A 25,013-nucleotide genomic window follows, 5' to 3' on the forward strand; every position below is an offset into this window, starting at 1 on the left:
AGGCAGGGCCAGATGCCTTTGCAGACCTCTTCTGGGGCCAGCAGCTTCCTGTTTCTGGGCCTCAGCTTCCTCCTCGTGAAACGGGTGGGTTTGGACTATGTGATCTCCGAGATGTCCGTTGATTTTTACCCTCTGAGGGGGTTGTGGTACTCACTGCCACTAATGGAAAGGTCTCCTAAAAGTAGCATTGCTGGGGACCCAGTTCACATGAGCCTGCTTTGTAAAAGAAGGGTTTAACCTTAGTAGTTGCCATCTGCAGAGTGATCTGGGCAAGAGAAAGAGGATTCTGGGTTGATTTTGAAACATGTGACCTGGAGAGAGGCTGGTGTCTCCTGCTACTGACTGTGAACTGTGGACTGTGAACTCTATCCCTCCATGTACTGCCTGGCACTGACTTTCTGCTCAATGAATGCTATTGAATTGAACCTGATTGAGGGATAATAAAGGACAAAGAGAAGATTAAATATCATAATTTATTAATAGCAGCTGCATTTACTGAGTGCCCATCAGGCTTTAAGTATTCCATTTCAGGGGTTGTCAGCTTTATTTTGTACAGAATCATCCAGGGCTTTGCAGAAGGTTGAGGGTGGGGCCCGAAAATTTGCATTTGTAACAAGTTCCCTAATGGTGCTGATGCGGCTAATCAGGGACTATATTTTGAGAAGCACTGAGGATTTCATCTAACTTCAGTCTTGCAAGGTGAACAGTATTATTCTCAGTTTACAAATGAAGACGCAGAAATGCCCAGGGTCTCATAGGTGGAGAGTTAAGGATTTAAACTGTTCTTTCTGACTCTAAATCTCGTTTTTCTCCCACTCCAAGAAAGGATATATGTGTATATATATATATATATTTTTTTTTTGAACATGGTTATTTTTCTGTATCTGAAATCCAGACACAAAATCACGCGCACGCACACACACACACCATACACATCCATCTGTGTGCCTACGTAGCTACCTATCAACCTCTGACTCTGAAAAAAAAAATAGTCCAAAATTTTATCACCATTTATCTTTAAGTGATTAGATGCTTTGCATATACATAACTTGTATAAACAAATAATGTTTTACGCCTATATTTTCAAGCAACATAACGGCTTTATACACTGGGTAAGATTTCTCTGATTAAGTGTATTTAATTAAGATTTTAATTACAAAGAAATCTTTAAACCCATGGGAGTCTCAGCAAACTCAGCCTCGCCGGCCCCGCCCCTTCTCGCCGGCCCCGCCTTCTCTCAGTCAGCCCCGCCTCCTCCCCGCCGGCCCCGCCCCGCCGCTTCGCTCCGCCCGCCCGCCGTGGGGGCGCCTGGGAAGAGGCGGAGAACAATATGGCGGATGGCGAGGAGCCGTAAGTACCCGGGCTGTGCAGGCGCCCCGGGCCGGGCTGGGTTGTGAGAGAGCGCGGCGGTGGGCGGTCACCGCCTCCACCCGGGGTCCCCTCAACCCCCCCGCCCCGTCCCCTCGCCCCCCATCCCCTCGCGGCGCCCAATGTGTAGCGTGATGCTGACCCTTCTTTTATTCTCTCTTTCTTTTAGGGAGAAGAAAAGAAGGAGAATAGAGGAGCTGCTGGCTGAGAAGTTAGTGCTGCCGGGAGGCCGGGGCCCTCTCCGGGGACCCCCGCCTCCCCCCACCCCAGGCCTAGGGGACCAGCCGCAGCGGGCCCGGGGGGCTGGGAGGCGGGCACCCGGAGCGCAGGCCGCGCGGCCTCATCCCCTGACCCCCGCCCGCAGCCCCAGGGGCCCGGCGGGCCCTCCTGGTCTCGGTCTCGGGCGTGCGCCGGGCCCGGGTGCCGCGCACAGATCCCGCGCCGGCCAGCCGGGTGCTTGACCCAAAAGTCTTGCCGGAGGACCCTTGCTCCCCTCTCTTCCTCCTACCCAAATTGTCAGAGCCGCGATCTTGTGAAAAGGGAATCTTACTGAAACACAGGAAACGGACACTAGACCGTTTTGGCCTTTCGTAAACACTGAGACAGTAGTATTAATTGCAAACTTTTAATGAGAACTTTATGTCAGGTGTTGTACTAAGCACTGCAGTCATTTTTGCAAAATCATTGGCTCTTAAAGGAGAGTGATGATTCCAAAGAGCTTATTTTCCTCATTTATCACACACCCTATTTTTTTTTTTTTAATCAGATGCTTAGTTTTGTACTGGTGAGACAGGTTTAAACGAAGTGTTTTCCAACCTTAGCAGCACCACATAATTTTTCTTCCTTACACGAGGGGAAGAAAGTACTCTTCTTACAGTGGGCGTGGTTAGTGATTCTGTGCCAGTTCCCAGCATCAGTGTCTTGGAGTTTTTAGGTATCTCCCTGAGAAAGTTGAATTTTAATTGCACGAGTTCTGGAACGACACGTTCCATTTCACATTCCTTCCCACTTTTCATTTACTTTCCACTTTTACTTAAAATGGTAGCTGAAGTTTAAATGTTTGCTATATGCCAAGTATTGTAATAAGGCCTTTGTGTGGATTATCTCTTTATCCTCGTTCTGACTTTTTGTAAGTCAGCCTACAGATGAGGTTTATGACTGTTAAGTAATCTATTCAAGGTCACAATGCTATTAAGTGTGGTACCAGACCCAACTGTGACATTAAATATTGCTAGGCAATAATTGGTCCCATTTGTAAAAACTGAATATTACTAACAGGTTTGAAGGTAGAAATTGTGGGATTATAGGAAATATTTGAAAAGTAAAAATAATCACAACCAAAGATGAATCTTGCAGTGAATAAAAAAATACATGTATTTTGTTACAGGACTCCCACATTACTCAATTTTCTTTTCTGAAAGGTTTCTAGATGGTAATGCCTATCTGTGGCATAATATAACCTGACCTTTTTTTGTGTTTTGTGGCAACAAAAACCATCTCATAGTCCTAAGAGATTCATTTTTGAAAATTAGGACCTTTCAGAGAAAAATGTATGAAAGTTCCTCTCATCAAAAATAATCTTTAAATTGCACCTTTCAGACTTGGAGAGGACACATGAGTTATGTTAGATTTCAAGTATCATGATTCTGAAAGTGGTGGACTTTCCTGTTTTTGTTTTTTCTTGTAGCTGATATTTCCAGATCTCAGTGTGTTAATGGAACAGATTGGGGCAGTTTGCATTGATCCTTAGTAAATTCCAAATGTTTAGAATTCCAGTTTCTCACCACTTGACCAATATCCCAAGTTTGATCTTACGGTTGTTTTAGGAACCCAGAAACATGTTGACTGATTATATGCAGTTGTTAACTTTAAATAAACTATATAATAGCAAGAAAAGAAATTGAAAGCATATGCATAACCACATCGAATACTTCCCTTTTTATTTGAGTGAGTCTGGTGTGGTTACGTTTTCATTTGGGGAAACCATACTAGTTGTAGGTGTGGCTTTTTCGTACTGATCTTTGCAGCTGAATTTACTGTGTTCTGTGCAGAATGGCTGTTGATGGTGGGTGTGGGGACACTGGAGACTGGGAAGGTCGCTGGAACCATGTAAAGAAGTTCCTCGAGCGATCTGGACCCTTCACACACCCCGATTTCGAACCGAGCACTGAAGTGAGAAACGTTTATTTTTAAATAACTCCTCTAATAGTTTAATGTTCAAAAAGAATAAAATGCTTCCTTTAAAATTTGCTTTTATAATGAAAATACTAATATAATTGTGTAAGTTATCTTGAAATACTGAATTGAATATTTGCGGCTGATCTTACTTGAATGAATGATACTTGAGTCGTTATTTTCACATTTCTCATGTAGTATGTTGAGATTTTTCAGGAGTAACATAACTTCAAAAACCTCATTGAAAATTCTAAGTTATATACTTCAGTTAAAATTCCAGTTTAAAATTACTTTTGAGACACATTCACCTTTTTAGTCCTTCTCTGAGAAATTTAATTTTCATAGGAATATAGATGTGCTTGTTTAAATTTTGAAATTTAGTTGAAATAAGCATCTTTACTTAGAAATGAATATAGTTAATTGCATGTTAAAAATTATGTGATGCTGTATAATAGCTGGAATAGAATTTGGGACTGGTAGTGTCTGACTTAAATCAAATGTTCAATTATATACAACTTGCTTTTTATTACAAGATAGAAAGTACTTCTTTTCAGTAAATTTTTATGTCCTTTTGTGCTTACGAAGAGATTGCTGTTTTGAAATAGAAATACCATGCTGCTCCTAAAATTAAGGTGCAGTATCTTGGGTTTGACTCTGTTTTTTCTGAATAACACATTTTTCTTTTAATCTTGGACAGAATTGACAGTATTCTGCATGTCTTTGGTTAAGCCACCATATTTTCTTGTGTTTCTGATTTTTGTTTTGGGGGGGGTCTGGTAATTTAAGATACTTCTGTTAAGTGATTGCTTCAAATTGTATTTCTGCTGATAGGCAATTTTCTAAGAGTTTTATCCATTCTCTCTTCCTATCATTTCATGATTTTGAAATTTCCCTCACTGTATTCCAAAGCAGCTATTACTGTTCTTACTTCCCTGTTTTTCTGTAAAGACCTTTAAACACCTGTGTAGTGCTTGATCCTCGGTTCTTACGATTTTTTCACTTTTCTATTTTTAGGGAGTCAGTTAAATAACTGATTTTGATGCCTTCCATCCCTTTCAAAGTTAAAAGAAAATAATTTTTGGCAAGGCATAGTTTTTCTTGTTAGCAATAGCCTTTTAATTTCATTCAGTAAAGTCAGTTTAGAAACATTAAAATTGAAACTCTGAAATCATTAGGGTTATAGAATTTCTGATTCTACCTTTCTGATAAATTTAAAATAACTTATTAAACACAGAGCCTGCACTTTGTCCTCAGTTGCATTTTTCATGGAAATACCAGAAACTATTTTATGGCTTGTTGCTTTATTGATGGTACTTATAGTTTTTATCAATCAGATTTTAATACACCTTTTCATTCTTTACAGTCTCTCCAGTTTTTGTTAGATACGTGTAAAGTTCTAGTCATTGGAGCTGGCGGCTTAGGATGTGAGCTCCTGAAAAATCTGGTAATACATATATGTATATATGTGAAATGTGTTTTTTCTCCTTTATGATAATTAAATGGTTTTCCTTTTCTGTCTTACTTGGAAATTTCTTTATTATGATTGCTAAGCTTTTCTCCCGAGCCTTTGTTAGATAAGTTTATCAGCTCAAATTCCAGACAGTAATTAAAATGATGATGTAACTTAACCTTTTAAACCCTAAAGTCCTCAGCTATAAAATCATTGATAGAAATTGTTACTTCTCTTTTCCTCGTTGCTTTTTATCGAGCAAATCTTTGTGCTTCCTCTTGCAAAGTGCTCATTAATTCAGTGAAGTAAATAACAAAACTGGTAATTCATATTTAACATGTAATATCAAAGAATTTATTTTTGTTGTTGTTGTTCTTCAAAATAACCCTGTTAGGTGGATTGGAGTTTGTCTTGTTTTTATGTAGAGGGAGACCCATGTTCAGGGATGTTAAATGCCAAGTTTTTACTGGATTATGGTGATGTGCCTGGAATCTAGTCCGAGTCATCGATTCTTAGTCAAGTGTTTTGTTTTGTTTTGTTTTTTTCACTTAACTATTAGGTCATTACATGATCTAATCATGTAGTTAGTTTTGATGACCGTGTGGCAGTAGACCCATAAAATTTGGGAGAGCTGAACTTTTTTCTTCCTTTTCTTTTTGGATCAGTCTGTTTTAAATGAATATCATCTCAAGAGAGGGTACTGTTTAGTGAAGCTATTCCCATATGCTGGTTAGAAGTCCATAATTTGTGATTTAACTAATTAGTTTCATTGGCTTCTGATAACTACAGAGTAGCTTTTTATTAGACTTTGTTAATTTATTTAACAAAAATGGATAAGGGAAGAATTGATTTAGAGCTGTTATATGCTGGCCTTCTCATTAGTATGTGGAAAAGTGGAAATGCTAGAGTAGGCTCCTTAGAAAATGAAGCAGGTAACAGGTGAAGGACCTAAAAAGTCAGCCTTAGGACTAAAGTTTAAATATAAGCAAAACCACCACATTAATTTTGATAGTAACATCACTCCTAGTGCAAGTGCAAAAACTTAATACACTCATGGTACTTAGTACTAGGCTGGGTTCTGTGGGGATTGCAAGTCATCATGGTCTATGTCTGTAATGAATCTGAAGTATCATTGGGAAGACAAGTCTCACACAAAATAAACAGCATTGTGTATGATATGCTCTGCGATAAGGTAACAAAATGACAGTACCTTAGCAGACATAAATACCCTGGCAGTGTGAGAACCAAAGGATTTATGAAGGTTGGGCAGTGGTTTTGGTAGGCATTGTATGCACAAATCACCTAAATGGATAACTTTTTTTATTTCAGAGCTCTTATTTGCAAATGTAATAGATACCAATTTTAAATGTAAAGTAATTGGAGATTAGATCTGAGGAATAGTCATCAAGCAGCCTTAGGAGTGGCCTTGTTATTTGTTTATTGCGTTGTAATAACCTCTTACACGAAAGAAAACTAAGGGTTTTCAACCTTACCACTTGTTACTTTGCTTGTTTCAGACATAAGTACATAAGAGATACACATACATTTTTTTTAAATGGATTGAATCTCTCAAAGGCTCATTCTAAAAAAAAAAAAGAATATGACATTAATATTATTAATTTAACATATATTTATCGAGCCTCATCCTCCATATGCCAGGTATTGTCTTTTTGTTTTGTTTTGTTTTTTTGTTTTGCCAAGTACTGTTTTAGATGCTAAAGATACTGCATTGAACAAGACAGCAGGTGTTTGTAGGGCTTATGTTTTAGTGGAAGGAAAAAGACAAGTGAAATACATAGTATGTGAGATGATAATAAATGATATGGAGAAAGAAAAGATAGAAGATAGTAGCTGGCAGGAAGGGAAAGGGTTCACAGGAAGGTGCTATTTGAGCAGAAAGGTGAGCAAGAACATTCTAGGCAGAGGGAACATCAGATGCAAAAACTGTGAAGTGGGGGTGTGACTGTTACCTTCCAGGACTGCAAGGAGGTCAGTACAGCTAAAGCAGAAGTGGGTAAGGGGGTCGTTTTCTAGGAGGGTATCAGAGACAGCAGGAAGTGGAGGGGCTTGGAGTGAGTATCACAGAAGACTGTAGTGGCTGCTCTAAGAACTTTGCATTTTACTCCGAGTCAGGAAGTCATAGGAGAGCTTTAAGCAGATGAGTTGACTTGACCTAACTTTAACCTGGATCACTGTGGCTGACGTATTGAGAAAAGACTAAAGGAAGAACAGAGGAGAAAGCTGAGAGGCTGGTTAGAAGGTTGCTGCAGTCATCTAGGTAAGAGGTGATGGTGACTTAGAATAGGGTGGTGATATTGGAGGTGGAGAGAGGCAGTTGGATTATGGATATGTTTCGAAGATCAAGTCAACAGGATTTGCCGATGGGTTGGTGTGGGACATGAGAGAAGGAGAGGAGTCAAGGATGACACAAGGTTTTTGCCATGCGCAACTGGAAAGATGGAGTTGATATTCACTGAAATGAGCAGGACTGGGAAAAGAATAGATTTGGAGGTGCTGGTGAGCAAGGATGATTGGCTTTGGTTTTGGAAACTGTTAAGTTCGAGATTTCTGTTAGATGATGCTTTATCTTACGGGGTTATCTGAGGTCACCAGAACTAAATAGAACTAAGAAGCACGTGGATACTCCCAATTCTGGCCAGTAAAGTAGGAGAAAAACTCATGAGTGTGGTGAATGGGAAACCAATTTTTTAAAAGTATTCAAATTCTCATAAGTGGGGTGACCAGGTGAAGCACGTTTTAAGGAGGGGAATTGATCCACATCCTGCCAATACTTGAGATGGATAAGATCAGAGAGACTGGAGGTAGCAGTGTGGAAGTCACTGGTGAGCTTAGCAGGTGCAGTTTTTGGTGGAGTGGTGGGAGTGAAAGTTTTTTAGAGCAAGTGCAGGAGAGGAGTTTGAGAAACCAAGTATGAACAACTCTTTTGAAAATCTCTTGCTGTAAAGAAGAGCAGAAAAGTGGGGAAATTATTGCCAAATGATTAATTTGATTACTTCAATAAACTGACCAAGACCAGAAAAACATAATTGATTATTGAGGCTTGCTTTTTTTTGTTTTCTTAATCTTTTGCTTTTGCTGGTAAATTTGAACAGTGGTTGTACTGGAAAAATGCATGAACATCATAACACAAGAGTTTTTTGCTTTTCTCTAGCTTTTTAAGTGCTTGCTCTTGAATCAATACTTTTAAGGTCTTTCTTTGTTACATGTGCAGTGTATATGTTTATATGTGTGTGCTTATAACAGTATATGTCTTATCATAGTTACTTCTGAATGGCAGCATGCTTAATGTTATGAAGACTAAGATCAAGCTTATAGAAATTACTTTGAACAATACCTGAAAAAGAATAGCAAGTAAGGATAATTAGTAAGACTAGTAAAATTAAAATACTTAGCAGCAGCAAGAGCAAAGCAACAAACTTTACAGACATATTTAAGGGGTTGTAAAACAACTATAGAAATTTTAAGTATTCTCTTTTGGTTGTAGACTACTTAAAACTGAGTAATTACACTTTTTTGACCTTTACAAGGACCCTGAATTTTATATACCTTTCTAGATAGACCCTTTAACCATTGAATGCCATTATTTAGAATTTATTGTTTATTATTGAGAATTTGTAGATTTAAGACTAATGAAAAAAATTTTTTTAATTTCAAGTGTAAGGAAATTTCTGCTTGATTGGATTTTTTTTTATTCCCACAGGCGCTGTCTGGTTTTAGACAGATTCATGTTATAGACATGGACACCATAGATGTTTCCAATCTAAATAGGCAGTTTTTATTTAGGTAAGTTTTAATATCTTATTTTAAAATTGTGGTAATCATTTGAACTTGAGTACATTGCAGTTTAATAATTTTAAAAAACTACTGAGACGATAACACTTACTTTATTAAGAAGATAACTAGCCACTCCCGTCTTAGGCAAAATTTTGCAGGAAAATTTTGCATATCCTGGTGAAAGTAGTTTTGTAAGCAAATACATGTTTTTGTTGTTTTTAAAGAAGTTTCCAAAAGGTGTATGGGATTTGAGGTTGATTGTGCCCTGAAGCCACTGAGTGCCACTCTTTTCCTCCTGTTAATTTTATAAGAGAACAGTAACTCTGTATTAGGCCTAGTGAGATATATTGGTGGGGACTTAGGAGCCAAGATTTGAATGGTGACTCTAGGGGAATGAAGTTGTGACGGAGTTTGAGCTTTTTCTAGAAGGGGAAAGAAAATAGTGAGCTAAGGAGAGAAAACCCAGGAGCAATTGAAATGAAACAAAGAGAGATAATTACCTTAGAAATACATGAAATACAGAAAGCATCTTGTTAGAAATGACTTTAAAAACTGGAAGTAGGCCATATATGTAAATCTGAGGAACAGTGCATTAATTTCAGTATGCAATGTTTAGGGGTTTGAGTGGCTTAGATAAAAGTGTCTATTTGTTAATCAAAGAAGTATAAATATGGTGGGATTAGGACTTTTCTATCTCTCTCTGGCAATTAGAGTACTGATAGAAAGTGCTCAGATAGTCCTAGGCATGCAGGATGAGGTTAGGTTAGCAGAACAGATTGAAATCAAATTTTTGGATAGGCGTAAAACCTCTACTCTGTCTCTGTGGAAGGTCTTAAAGAAATGGAAGGATAGGTTGGGCCCTTACCAATTTGACAAATTTTTAGCATATGACTACTCTACAAAAGCACCACCGAATTCATTGGTTATTGATAATAGGCCATGCCCTTTAACTTGAGGCTAAAATAATGATTGAAGATCCTAATGAGGGTTCACATTTGTGGAGTGCTTAGGATGTGTTAAGTACTTCCTAAGCTCATTTTATTGCCCCCATTTAATCTCAGAGTAAAGTCCAGGGTTGATACTTGTTTTCCAGGTTAAGTAAATAGGCCAAGGTGTCCTGCAAGGATGATGTGTGTGAAAGACCATTTTATTCAAAGTGCAGTTTTCAAATCCCCTAATTCCGGACTGGTTTCCACAGAAACCATCTAGGAGCTCTTTTATTTGGAATCTACTCTGAAAGCACATATAATGTACAACCTGAAAGATTCTTGAAATTCTGTCTTATCTCCTTTATATATCTGATAGTGCTGTCCAGAGTAGTTGAGTGCAGTACTGAAACCAAGTTCCATGATTTGTGCTAGAGCTTTTTCTATTGCAAGTTAGGACCAAGTCGGAATAAAACTCTTGTCACAAGTTTTGAATAAAAAAAGAAAACATACTGCTTTATTGGAGAGAAGGAAATTGATCTGTTAAAGCATGTTCCTTTAAAATTCAAATTTTGAATAAAATATGATTTTTCTTAAGCACATTGATTTTTTAAAATTTTCATTTTTGAAATGTTAACTACATGCTTAGATAGGAAAGAATACAAAGAGATAAGAATATAGTAACTTCCAATTGTTCATAGTGCAGTAGGTATACTATATCTATGTATATAACCAAAATATGTTGTGAAAAGGTAGTAATGAAGTACTTACTATGTGTACATGAGGGAATGATTTTGTCTGTAAGGACAATGAGGAAATATTTGGAAAGAAAATACCACTTGTACTGAGATCAGAAGAGAGAATTCAAGTCCTTTCCTCTGTAGCTGTGGTTATTACATAGGAGTGACTTTTTGAGGTTTTAAATTTTTACCTTCTTGAAAATATTGGTAATAAAAAAATATATTGGTGACATACTCCTTCAAAAACATGGTTATGGCTTCTAATGAGACACAGGATTACTACTTAATCAGCGCACATAGAAAGAAGGGGAATAAATGAAGGTTCTTGCATCCCTAGACTCTCGTGTTTATTTGACTCAAGACCTGCATAGTAACACCTTGAGGTTCTGGGGTTCAGGGCAAATACTTGGAAGTCTCTGACCTGGGATAATGTTTTTGCACTGGGTAACACAACAGTGAGAAGTGGCCAGGAAACAGGCTGTTGTTACGCTTAACCTTTTAAATAAAAAGAGCACTGTTCATATTTTCACCTAAGAAATACCTAGACTTATCAATACTTAAAAATACTTAATTTGAAACATCAGCAAGGGTTGACATTTAGTATTGAATGACTAATTATTCATCAAAAATGTTCAGGTAGAACTATTCCTTCTAAAAATCCTCTAAATAAACTCACCATGAATATTTTTATGTTTGAAAGTATATTATGTAGATCATCTAGATTTATATCATAAATGATAATTTAAATATAATTTTTCCTGTAGGCCTAAAGATGTTGGAAGACCTAAGGCTGAAGTTGCTGCAGAATTTCTAAATGACAGAGTTCCTAATTGCAATGTAGTTCCGTATCCTTTTGACAAATAATCTACTTAATATTTAACTTTTTGAAGCTTCTTACAAAATTATTATGAAAGAGATGTTTAGTTAACATAGAGAATATAGATAAGCAAAAAGAAAAAAATCAGCAGTAAGCTTATTACTGAGTTATCTGCTGGTAACACTTTGCTTTATGTCCTTCCAATCTTTTCTTTTTAAGGTTATATAATTTCCCTCCCCCTAATTTTTAAATTAAGCTTCTGTAGCTGGTACCATCATTTATTTTGCATTATTGCCCTTAGTTTACGTTTCAGTTGCAGCATCTCCTCTACTAGACTTAGTTCATAGAATGGATCCCATTACTTTTTGTGTCTCCTGACCAAGCAGGCAGAATAAAGAGTCAACATGTTATTAGCCAAATGGAAGATGTGTCAGAGTAAATTTATTTTTACAAGAAATACATTTTTAAAAAGGAGTATTCACGCTTTGTTCATTCCCATACCTTTAGATCCAGGGAACTTTTAGTATTATAGAAACTCAGGAAGTGAAATTTACTATGTTGGAAATACCACAAGATACAAAAATAAACATAAAAAATCATTTGTATTTCCATATACTAGCGGTGAGCACATGGAAACTGAAATTTAAAATATAATGCTATTTATAACTGCTCAAAAAGAAGGAGAAATACTTAGGTGTTAATTCTAACAAAATAAATATGGGACTTAAATGCTGAATACTGCAAAATGCTGATGGAAGAACTCAAAGAAGATCTAAATAATGGAAAGATATTACGTGTTCAATAATTAGATAATTCAACATAGTAAAGATGTCAGTTTTCCCCAAATTTGTATATAAGTTTAATGCAATTTCTATCAAAATCCCTGTGAATTTTTTTGTTACTATAGACAGGATTATTCTAAAATTGATACAGAAAGGCTAAGGAACACCAAAAATGATACTAAGAAAGAATAAAATGGGAGGAAGCACTTTCCAGTTTCAAGACTAATTATATGGCTACAATAATCAAGACTGTGTCATATTGCCAGAGAGACAGACACAGATCAGCAGAACAGAAGAGAGAAACCAGAAATAGCCACATGCAAGTATGGCCAATTTATACTTGACAGAGGTGCAAAAACAAATAGAGGAAGGATAATCTCTTTAATAAATTGTATTGGAGCTAGGCAAAAAAATTCAGTCCTCAAAATTACAAAAATTAACTCAAAACAGACAGGTTTAAGGATAAAATGTAAAACTGTTAAATTTTGGGAGACAACATGGGAGAAAAATCTTTGGGGCGTAGAGCTCGATTGATGAGTCCCTAGATCACATCAAAAGCATGATCCATAAAAGAAAAAAAATGATAAGTTGAACTTCTTCAGAACTTTAAAATTATACTCTGTGAAGGACCTTGTTAAGCAGATAAAAAAACAAGCCACAGACTGGGAAATGCTTATGAAGTAGGTATGTGACAAAGGACTTATATCAAGAACATATACAGAACTTCCAAAACTCAACAGTAAAAAACAACAATGCAATTAGGAAATGGACAAAAAATACGAAGGGATATTTCACTAAAGAAGATAGCAAAAAGCACATGAAAAGATGTTCAACATCATTAGTTTTAAAGCGAGATCCAAATTATGATCACAGTAAGATATTACAATACACCTATTAGGATAGCTGAAATAAAAAATAGTAAGAAATGTTGGCAAAGATACAGAAAAACTGGATTACTCGTACATTGCTGGTGGGAAATGTAACATGGTATAGCCGTCTGGAAAATAGTTTGTTTGGCTGTTTCTTAAAAATCTTAATATATACTTCCATACTACTCAACAATTTCATTCCTGGGTGTTTACCTCAGAGAAGTGAATACTATGCATAGAAACTTACTCTTGAATGTTTGAATGTTTATAGCACCTTTATTTGTAGTAGCCCAAAGCTGGAAACAACCCAAACATCTGTCAGTAGGTGAATTGTTAAACTGTGTTATAGCCACACCATGGAATAATACTGAGCATTAAAAAAGAACTAACTAATGAAATACAACTTGGATGGAAATCAAGGGCTGAATGAATGAAAAATGAATGCCAATCTCAAAGGTCATATATTGTATGATTGCATTTATATAACCTTCAAATGGCAAAATTGTGGAGATGGGGAACAGATCAGTGATTGCCACAGATGAGGCATGGTGGAGGGGCTAGGTGTGACTGTAGAGGGTAGCAGGAGGGAGATCTTTGTCATGATGAAATAGTTATATGTCTTTATTGTGGTGGTTACATAGATCTCCATGTGTTTAATGACAGCGTTACACACACATTGTACCCATGTCACATTTGTGGTTTGATACTGTACTATAGTTGTGTAGTATATATCCTTTGAGGAAGCTGGGTGACTTATGGGACCCCTCTGTAGCACCTTCGCAAAAATAAAATGTTAAAAATGCAACTTCAGGTCCCTATAGGGAGAAAGAAAAGAGAAAAAAAGGGAGTATGCACACTCTTTGTCTATCCCTATTGTTTAGATCTGGAAAACTTTGGGTATTTTGTAGAAATCCAGGAGATGGCGATTTTTTGGTCTGGCGCCTGGGTTCCTGCAGCTTTTCCTCCAGTGTTTGCTCTCTTTCGCTTTTGACCTCCCTTTTCTAGCTGTAGCTTATGCCTCTTGTTTGCCTGGCCTTCAAAAGGAATAGAAGTCTGAGTGGGTGGGGGCTAGAACTGAATGTGTTTTTCATAGCTTTATTTGTACGCCAGGATAAAAAAATTAGGGCAAGCATATTATATATTGCCTGCTGTTTCTCCATTTTACTTTTTAAAATATATAATGGACGATACATTGTAGTTTTAGAAAAGTATAATTTATGTTACTAAACAAAATTGCTCAATTAGAAGGATTAAAAATTTTTTGGCATACGTAATGCTGTTAAAATGTTAAGTACTAGTAATTCACATCCATAGCCAGTTTTGACTGGGGTTGCCTTGGCAGCCTTCAGGCTGGTGAAGATTGCTGATAGGGTGTGGGTTGGGTAAAAAAAAGAGAGACTTGGAAAACTGAGGTAAATGAGAGCAAAAGAATTATTCTGAAAAAACCCAATGACAAATCATTAGTGCCTGAAAAAGCTATTGGAAACATCTGTGTTTTTTAAAATTAGCTTTGCAGTGACTTTTTTTAATTGACTATGTCTAATGTATAGCATCGTATAAATTTAAGGTGTACAATGTGTCAGTTTGTGCAGTAACTCCTAAAATCATCTTTCTATAAGGGAACTATAATGTTCTCTTCACTAAACAAACGTTATTGTCTCTCTGTTTGGTGCTGGTGGTTAAAGACACAAATTCTGCTTTCCCAGGGCTTATGGTTTTATATAAAAACTGAAGTAGAGTAGAAAGTATAACAGAGACACAATTTTAATGATATGGAGGTTTGGAGATGAGGAAAAACTACTCTAAGTAGTTAGGGGAGGACTGTTTGGGAAAAAGGTTTTTTAGGAGATAGTTGTGTTCATTTTGTCAGATTCCTTGAATTCCACTGCTTTGAATATTGATGACTTATGTCTTGTTTTGAATAGACATTTATAATTTGGCATTGTTAAATTCACTTTACAAGTTAAAAACTTAGCAGCTTAAGTTCCTTTACTTACATTCAGACATTTCAACAAGATTCAGGATTTTAACGACACTTTCTACCGACGTAAGTTTTCCACTTGAAATTAATTCTCACTAAATTCTTACTATTTCTTAGTTGCTGTCTCTTTGAAGATTGCTAGCTATTCGAAAGCTATTTCTTCATTTGCTTCCATTTCTTGGGGTTGGCTTTTCAGGAAAGTTGTCAACTGTTGTCTGATTGAAAACAGAATGCCAGTGTTCTAATTCTTAGTTGTCACCGTTAGCTGCATTTTTATATGCTTTCTTGAGTAAAGATTACTCAAGGATTAGAAGCTGTGTGTGTCTGTATTACAATGAAAAATGTGTTTTTTTGGTATGTTTCTTAGGAATTGTGAATTATTTTGTGCAGCAGCATTTTTAAAAACTAAACTTGCATTTTTTTCTCATAGAATTTCATATAATTGTATGTGGACTGGACTCTATCATAGCCAGAAGATGGATAAATGGCATGCTGGTAAAGACTCAGTGTTGTTACGGTTCTCTGAAGTTCTAACTGCTGCTCTTAAATGTACTGAAAATGAGACTTGCATATCACATTTTTGAAAAATCAGTTATTTAATTTTCAGTAATAGATGTAGTTCATTATTTACTACCAGTTATTAATTTTCAGGTGAGGACATAGATTTCTAATAATGTAATCCCTTGATTTCATATATTACTACTCAGTAATATAATTGACCTATAGAATTACTTGATAGCATTCTCCTCTTTTCAAATACTTATCCCCCTCTCCTTATAAACCCTTCAAATAATTTTCCTAGATATCTCTTCTAAATTATGAAGATGGTGTATTAGATCCAAGCTCCATTGTCCCTTTGATAGACGGGGGGACAGAAGGTTTTAAAGGAAATGCCCGGGTCATTCTGCCTGGAATGACTGCTTGTATTGAGTGCACACTGGAACTATACCCACCACAGGTAATCACAAAATCACCTTTATCTGTTTTATAGTATTTTGGGGTGGAATTAGGGTTGAATTATTAAGGCTAGTCAGTATTTAGAATTTTTAATTAGAGGTAACCATATTTTTAAAAGTATGCTAAGAAGAAAGATAATAAAATAAGAAATTTTGCTGTTTGAGGAAAGATATAGACTGAATATCATCATTTTGATACTGTTCTGTTCTCATAATTCATTTATATTAATTTTTTATTTGGAGAGTAAGAATCAAGGGATCAGTTACAAAGTTACATATTGGGGTAGGGCTATAGTCTGTTTTCTTGGTTTTTTCATGTGTTATTTCAGGGAGATAAAGGTACCAGGGATGAGAATGACATTGCCAAAGTGGGGCTCTTTTATCTATATACCTACTTTAAAGGGCATGTGGGATTTTTTTTCTTTTTGGCAGGAGGGAGGTAATTATGTTTTATTGTTTATCTTTAGAGGAAGTGCTGGGGATTGAACCTGGGACCTTGTGCATGCTAAGCATATGTCTACCACTTGAGCTATACCCTCCCCCGCTAAAGGGCATGTGCAATTTTTATTTATACGTATAAATTATTTTATGAATATTTGCTTGGAATTGATTTAATTCTCTGAATTTGCTTTTGTTTCGGTTTATTTTATACCTTCAGATTTAAATATTAGGTAAACATCAAAAAGTACTCATATCTGAGAATTTATTCAGCACTTTGATTCTCATGGTCTAACAATGCTTAAATTTATATACTTTGTCAATTTGGGCAAACCTATTTATTTTTTAAGCAGATCAACCTAAGTGAAGTGACTCAGATGCTCTCAGTTTCAGAAGCATTATTAATGGTATAAACTGTTTCTATAAGTGGAAAGCTACAATGAATTATAAGAAACTGTTACAAACTAGATCATAATTAGAAGTTACATTTTAAATAATTTATTGCTTAAAATCCACTAAAAAAGGTAAACTGTGGTTTTAGGTTAATTTTCCCATGTGCACCATTGCATCTATGCCCAGGCTACCAGAACACTGTATTGAGTATGTGAGGATATTGCAGTGGCCTAAGGAACAGCCTTTTGGAGGTAATAAACCTGATTTCATAATCCAGAGTTACATAAAATATATGTCTGTGGGTTTATTTATTGGGATAATTACATTAAAATAAATTGATTAATGTTTGCATGTTTCTATCTTCCTTTCCTTCCCACTCCCCCCACCCCAACAGAAGGGGTTCCATTAGATGGAGATGATCCTGATCATATTCAGTGGATTTTCCAAAAATCTCTAGAGAGAGCATCACAGTATAATATTAGGGGTGTTACGTATAGACTCACTCAAGGTAAGTTAGTGAATTGTTGTGAATTATGATCTTAGGATGATCCCTTTTTCAGGGGGTGGGATGCTTTGGAGGAAATAATTGATAAGTAATTTCAGACAGTACTATCCCTTTAAGACTTAGTAAAGGTACCATGGAAGTAATAGTTTACTGGTGCCCCAAATTTGGTAGGAGAGAACTGAGTTCAACAGAATCCATACTACTGCTTAACTAGGAAGAATTTAATAAAATCATTGAATCTTATCTAGTATTGAAAGAGTCCCTAAGTCATCCAGGTCAAACCATTCACTTTATCTTTTGCTGAAGAGCAATGTATCCCCTCCTGGGGCAATCTGTTTCACATTTGGACAGTATTGTTAAGAATTCTGTATGTTGAGCAGAAATCTCCATCTTTAGTTTGGTCTGAGAATTGTCCCAAGGTATGCCATATATAAACTTAATTTGCTTTTAAATAATATCCCTTAGCATATTGAAACCTCCAAATCGTTATCACTGCCACCAACCTTTGTAGTTCCTTTAACCCTTTGACATATTTCATGACTCAAGTCCCTATTATGTTGCTTTTTGCTCACCATATTTTAGTTATCCATACTTCTCTTAACTATCTGGGTGAGAATGCAGCATTCCAGGATGGGTCTTATAATACACTTCTCATCATTGATGCAGTCTTAGAGGAGATCAAGGTTTTTTATTGTTTGTTGTTTACATTGATGCTATACTTCTGATTGTTTCAGGTTACTGTCTGCTAAAAGACAGTCTCCCTATTAAAGATTTGGCAGTTTTGGGGGTTACTAGTTTTTGGTTTTTTTTTTTTTTTTAATACTCAAGTATAGGTCTTTATAAATTTATTCTTAAATTCAACTATCTGTTCTCTCTATATATAAGTTTATTCTTTTATGCCTGCCAACGTATGTATTCTTTTCAGCTTCGTATCATCTGTTGTTTTGATGATCACATGCCAAGCTAGTCACAGTAACTAAATGAGGTAGTGCTGTGGCTTGTCTCGGTGAACAAGTGACTATCTCCCTATGTTTACTGATGTTCTGGTAACGTCATTTGAAAATTCCATTCTTATATACTCCTTTTTGCTCCCTGTACTTTCTGTATTCTGACCTCCTGTGTGTTCCCTGAACACACCTAGGACAGTCCCACCTTAGAGCTATAATGCTTCTGATCCTTAATGCCTGGAACGCCCTTCCTTGGATCCCCTCAAGGTTGGTGCTTATCCTTCCAGCATCAGCTTAACCAGTTTTCCTCATCATTCAACTGAAAATGACTTCTAAGCCATTTCCTATTTTACCTTTTTATAATTGCTCAGAACTCATGGTAGCCTTGTTTTTCACACTGGTTCATCCCTGTTCTGGGGCCTTTGCCCTTACTGTTTACAGAATTGCTCTTTTCCCAGGTGATTGCATGGCTGGCTGGGTCTTTCTCATGGTTTAGATTTCAGCTCAAATTATCACTTCCCCAAGGGAGGGAGTCTGTCTTTCTCTCTTTCTTTCTCTTTCTCTCTCTCACCTTTATCGTGGTATAATTCCTTTACACTTAACTATACATACTTCAGATGTACAATTTAATGAATTTTGAAGACGTATACACCAGTGAAACCACCACCACAATCAAGATAGCTAACATTTCCATCACTCCCCAAGGGGTGCAGATTTCGAATTCCCAATTTATCCCTTCCCACCCCCTTTACCCAAGGGTGTCTTTCTTGACCATCCAGTCTAATGGATTCCTCCATCACTGTCAGCTTAACACATACCTTGTTTTACTTTCTTCATAGAACTCTTCAGTATCTGAAATTTTCCTGTGTGTTGACTTGAGTGTTATCTCCCCCACCAAAGTGGAAGCTCTGTAAGAGCAGATAATTTTTTTTTTTTTCACTGCTCCTCTGTACAACACCTAGAGCAACGTCTGGCATATAGTACACATTTACTTGCTAATTGTTTGAATTAACAAATAAATTCAGTTTGTCCTGCTCAGGAACTATAAACTCATCTCAATACATCATCTCACTGACCCTTCCATACCTTTTGGAAAGGCTGGGAAGGCTTGGAAGGCTTGGTGTGTACTTCTCAGCCTGATGATTGAGAGCCTTGGCAAGGAGTACAGAAGCCAGGTTGGAAGCGAAGTTCAGGTTTTTTGAGGGGTGGGGGATGGAGGGAGTCTTCATCATTTTGTCAATTCTTTTATTAGACAGTGTCTCTTTAACTCCTCACTGTCTCACTGTGACTGCCTGTTCCTCCTTTCAGTACATACTGACTTACGTGGTCACTGGAGAGCCCCCAGTTTAATCGTCATGAGGTTAGCGCTTCCGTATTTCCCCCTCTCTGAAATTGTACATAAACAAATGGTCAGAATTAACTTTTTAAAATAGCCTTCCAAACTGCTTAACTGTCTTCCTTTCACATCTTCTTAGATATTGGCCGTTTTTCTGAAGTTTTAAAAACCTGCCTACACCTGAAGTTTTGGGAACACATCGTTCCATGCTCTCTCACAGTCTAAAATAATCTGGCTCCTTTTCTCTACATTTTTGTTTTCTAAAATGAACCATACAAATATAGTCAAATATATGGAATATTGATTTTGAATTTAATGGTTTATGGTGAGGCTTTGTTTGTTCCTAATCTGTGGATACTGATATGAAAAAAGTAGGGAAGAATCAGAGAACTATGTTTAATACTGTGTGTAGTCCAAGCTGTGGGGTGAGACAAAGATGATGAGAGCAGTTTTTCTGTTTGTTTTAAATTTTTGTGAATGGAATGGCTGACACTGTTATTTGAGGAAAAATTAGGTAACTGTTAATTCTCCATGCTTTACTCCAAGCTTCCTGAGTATAGCATTGTATGAGGTGTCAGTTAAGATGACGCACTTTAGGGCATGTCTGGGTTCATATACTACCCCTATCACTTATGAGGTGTATAGTTGTGGATGATATTTAATTTTCTCAACCTCTTTTTCCTTATCTTTAAAACCAGAGTAATAAGACTTAACATATGATGTTATAAAAATTCAGTAATATTTTATTTAATCTTCATACTGTTCCTGGAATAAAATGAGCACTCTAATCACTAACTGTTATTCACGTATTATTGTCTCATTATTACATGAAACTTAGTGTGAAGAGTTTACTTTTCTTTCCTGCTGTAAGTTGTTTAAGATTCTGAGCATGCTACAGAATGATGTGAATATGAAGGAAGATTGCTTCATGGTTAAACTTAAGTCTGTTTTCTGACCTGAAAGCCTGAAAAATCAAGTTATGGAAAATGATATTTAATAATCATATTGTCTAATTAAAAATACTTTTTAAAAGAAATGACCATATTTTAATCAATATATTTTTACAGGGGTAGTAAAACGAATCATTCCTGCAGTAGCTTCCACTAATGCAGTCATTGCAGGTGAGCAAAAATGACTACTACTTATTTTGTTTTCTTTCCTTTGGATTTTTGATTTTTTTTTATTATTTTTTCTTTTTTTTTTAACATTTATTGATTTATAATAATTTTACAATGTGTGTCAAATTCCAGTGTAGAGCCCAATTTTTCAATTATACATGAACATATACATATTCATTGTCACATTTTTTTCTCCCAGCTACCATAAGATCTTGTATATATTTCCCTGTGCTGTACAGTATAATCTTGTTTATTGATTTGATATCTAAATTGACATTTCTGCAGCTACTTGCTCTCAGAAAACTGATGTTCTGGAGAATTTGATTATCTTCTTGAGTGGGTGGTATAATTAAGCTGCCTGAAAAAAACACAAAACAGGCTATTAGACCTTGTATATATTTTGCCTTGTATCATAGATAAAGTGCTCTGCAGTAAGAGGAGATTTTAGTACATTTCTTTTTAATCAGTATAACAGGCTGCTCATTAATCTGAAGAAGAGGAAGAAAAACATGTACTATCACTCTGTCACTTGGATTATAGAAAACAAATATGAAATTTATTATTTTCTCAGTTTTTAAAAATGAGTGTGTATATGTCTTTTTATTTATTTTGTAATCAATAGCCTTGTAAATTTTCTCTTCTGATTTATAATGACTTTTTAAAAAAACATAGTTTTAAATGTCTAATTTTGAGTTTAAAGCACCTTTATTTTCTCTCCTCTTCAGCTGTGTGTGCCACTGAGGTTTTTAAAATAGCTACAAGGTAATGGGTTTCATTTTTCATGTGTATGTAAATCTATGTTTTGATCTGTCTCGGTTATATAAAAATGAACATTTTTTCATTACAGTGCATATATTCCCCTTAATAATTACTTGGTATTCAATGATGTAGATGGACTGTACACGTATACATTTGAAGCAGAGAGAAAGGTTAGTAGTAGTATACTAATGAGAACTTTTTTTGATCATGCATACTTTGATTTTTAAATACTAATTACTGGTTGGAAAATTGCCCACACCTTTTCTAAGTATTTTCTCCAGAACCCTACTTACTATATATTTTTTGTAGTATAGCCTGAAATACATACTATATAGCAAAATAATTTAGGAAAATGGCCTCTTAGGAAAAGCAGGTTTTAAATAAAGTGTAAAAATTTGTTCATAGGAAATAATGCATGATTATAAAGCAACTTAATTTTCAGTTCATCATTATGAAGAGACTATTATTGGTGCATGTGCCACAGTGATTTGTGTTTCATTTTATATCTAGGAAAACTGCCCGGCTTGTAGCCAGCTTCCTCAGAACATTCAGTTTTCTCCGTCAGCTAAACTGCAGGAAGTTTTGGATTATCTAACCAATAGTGCTTCTCTGTAAGTGTTTGGGACTTCTGTTATGTTGTAGAAACAATTTTTGTGATATTTTACATATAATTATTTTTAAAAGAGTGATCTCTGATTTTTTTTTTCCCCTCATAATTTAGGCAAATGAAGTCTCCAGCCATCACAGCCACATTAGAGGGAAAAAATAGAACACTTTACTTACAGGTGATCAGTGTTTGGTTTTTATTTTTTTTCCACAAAATTATATTAAAAGTTTAATTTCATTTAATGTGCTTTATTTACATTGTCATTTTCTAGTCAGTAACCTCTATTGAAGAACGAACAAGGCCAAATCTCTCCAAGACATTAAAAGGTATTTTAAATGAGTATGTTTATTAATACTAATCAATTTTTTTTTGTTGTTTTTTGGGTTTTGGGGTTTTGTTTTGTTTTGTTTGTAAAAATAATAACTGCTTCCTCTAGATTTGTTCTTAGTTACTTTAAATGGTGGTATCATCATAATTACTTCTATCTTTAGAAACATTGAGTTAATTGCTTTTAGTGAAATATTTAAAAAATCTCTAAGAAATCAAATATTACCTTGATTTAAAGAATATTAACCTTGATTAAAGGGAACTGGATTTTGATGCTTATCCAGATCCTGGTGGTCTGCAGTTTGTGCATGTGTACGTTGTTACCCATTGTTGGACATTGTCTGCTTGGGTTAACTGCGCTTGTCTGTTTTAGAGCTGGGACTCGTTGATGGGCAAGAGCTGGCGGTTGCTGATGTCACCACACCACAGACCGTGCTCTTCAAATTGCATTTCACTTCTTAAGGAAAATAAACCTGCACACAATAGAAAACTCATGGAAATATATTTCCTGGATGCTAAGAAATCTACTTGATGTCATTTTTAGCATTAGTGTTGCTGGAATTTGACTTTTTTTTTTTATATATAATGAGTCACTCTTTTTTAACTTTATAACTTTCCCTGAAGACAGAATTTTGGGGTTGGTGCTTGTAAGCATTTTCATTAATATGGAAAATGGTGCCTGGAGGGAGAAAGATTATCAGCAAATGGATTGCTTCTTATAGAGGAGGAGGCAAACACTCTGTTGTGTGTGACTTTTGTTACAGTCAAAGAAAGCATTCTTCAGTTTTCACTTGCGCACCCACGTATACACAAGATGTCCCTTTTAAGAAAATAAGAAAATTAAGTTTTAAATAACATTAACTATTACAACCTGACATCTAGAGCATATTGAACATAGCCTACTTCTTGCTTGATTTAATAGTCATTTAATTGTGGCTGTCCAAATGAATATTAATTATTGCAAAAGTTACCTTGTCCATAATAATTTGTAAATGGTGTTATAGCTGAATACCTATGCATGGAAATGGGAAATATTTTCATGTGTTTACTTGCAGTGCCATAGAGACCAATATGCACAACATTAAAGCCAAGACATGGATGTTTAAAAGAATTTAATGTTTAAACAGTTATCACTGATGCTTTCGCACTATTTATTAATAAAATCATATATTGTCTACTTTTCTCACTGGAATTTTTTAAAGTATTTTTAAGGATAGCAGGTAATTCCATAGTAATGTAGAAATAATTTTGATATGTGTTGCAGAATTCCTAATACAAAAATTTTATAGTACCTGATTTAATACTTCTGCCACAATAAATATCTACTGACTTGATTTAATTTTGCTCTAACATAATAATGTAGTGAAATCCATTCCATTCCAATCCATTTCATTACATTATGATATTAGAGCAAAATTAAATTCCATCAATACATGTATTAGTGGTATATATACATTCTACTGTTAAAAGTGCTTTTTTTTCTCCCTCCTGAAAGATTAAGGCTTAAAATTAAGCGTAAGTACTGAAAATGAGTTTTAGTATCTTAGTGTGGGAACATGTGGTACATGTTCTTACTCTGTTTTTGACTTGGGTGGCAGTTTTCTGTTTAAAAGCTTTGTGATTACATGTCACTGGGTTTTTATTCTTTCTGGCTTTTATTGACAAATAATTTTATGTTTCATTATAAAATCATATTGGATAAATTTATATGCTTTCCTTAAAAGTAACAGGTTCAGTTTACAGGTGCTACAATAATTCTCAAAGTTGCCTTGTGAGAAAGTGACCGTAACTCTGAGAGCTAAATAGTTTTATAAAGTTTAGGTCATTTACCTCAAGCTTGGAACAGGGAGGGATTGCAACCCTAACCTGACCTCCTCCTCAGGCTCCTTAGCTAAGCTCTTTGAAGTTATCCGAGTTATTTAGTACTACTTGTATAGATTACTAAATTGTGAGAGTTTCAATTTGCAGATTTTTACAGAAGTTCAAGTATTGGAAGATCATAACTTCTGAAGGGCAGAGTTTAAATCTGGTTTTAAAAAATCACAATTCCTTTATGGCATGGTGCCTTGCAGTGAAGTAAAGTACTCAAATTTAGGGGACAAACAGGTAAGGTAAATAACCACAGCGGGGAAGGTGTAAGAGGATGTAATTAGTGGGGTCTGTGGCACACTGGAGTGAAAATTATTTGTCAAGAGGGGCAACTACTACAGCTGACTGTTGCATGCTGGTATCCGTATTTTTCAAAATCAGCTGGAAACCTGGACTTTTGTATGAAATAATGGCTTTTAAATGTTGGTAGAATTTTATATTTAACATTATGGGGGCCAAACCAGACAGCTGCTGACTAAATTAGGAAGGCCACCAATTTGAAGAGCGCATGCAAAAAAAGTTGTATTTTAAATATGCACAGTACACGTTAAGAGTAGTAACACTTTCCAGGTTTGTTTTGACTGGGGCCGAGAGTGGACCTGTATCACGAGGGGGAGATTGTGCCTTTTGTATGCTTGTTCTAACGTGTTACTCTTTGTGGAAGACGGCTTTTTACTTGCTTCCATTAGATGGGCTGGATCAGGTCTTTTATACAATGCCCAGTATTTTTAGACAAACCCAAACCCGGAGTTCCTCCTTCAGGCCAAACTGACACAGAACTGATTAAATATTTGAGACAAGGAGCCAAGTAAGAGAAAGGCGAGACCCAAACTTCCCTTTGCGCTTATTGCTGGC

The 25,013-nt window shown here is 35.8% G+C and overlaps 1 protein-coding gene across 2 annotated transcripts; it reads left to right on the forward strand.

Annotated features, from left to right (window-relative positions):
• The first annotated feature begins 1,272 nt into the window (after positions 1 to 1,272).
• On the forward strand, positions 1,273 to 23,471 carry UBA3 (ubiquitin like modifier activating enzyme 3). Of its 2 annotated transcripts, XM_032458106.1 has the most exons (18): positions 1,273 to 1,350; positions 1,538 to 1,579; positions 3,420 to 3,540; positions 4,907 to 4,987; positions 8,715 to 8,797; positions 11,219 to 11,299; positions 14,926 to 14,969; positions 15,334 to 15,398; positions 15,706 to 15,861; positions 16,839 to 16,941; positions 17,085 to 17,198; positions 20,546 to 20,599; positions 21,322 to 21,358; positions 21,444 to 21,525; positions 21,866 to 21,966; positions 22,077 to 22,140; positions 22,234 to 22,288; positions 22,663 to 23,471. In XM_032458106.1, exons 1-18 carry the CDS (start codon positions 1,331 to 1,333, stop codon positions 22,749 to 22,751), a joined length of 1,392 nt encoding a protein of 463 aa, XP_032313997.1. In that variant the 5' UTR covers positions 1,273 to 1,330; the 3' UTR covers positions 22,752 to 23,471. The 2 variants fall into 2 exon arrangements, with proteins under 2 accessions (XP_032313997.1, XP_032313998.1); XM_032458107.1 differs by lacking the exon at positions 1,538 to 1,579 and having other exon boundaries at positions 1,285 to 1,350.
• Positions 23,472 to 25,013: the final 1,542 nt, after the last annotated feature.

This window comes from Camelus ferus, chromosome 17 (assembly GCF_009834535.1).
Source record: "Camelus ferus isolate YT-003-E chromosome 17, BCGSAC_Cfer_1.0, whole genome shotgun sequence".
NCBI lineage: Eukaryota > Metazoa > Chordata > Mammalia > Artiodactyla > Camelidae > Camelus > Camelus ferus.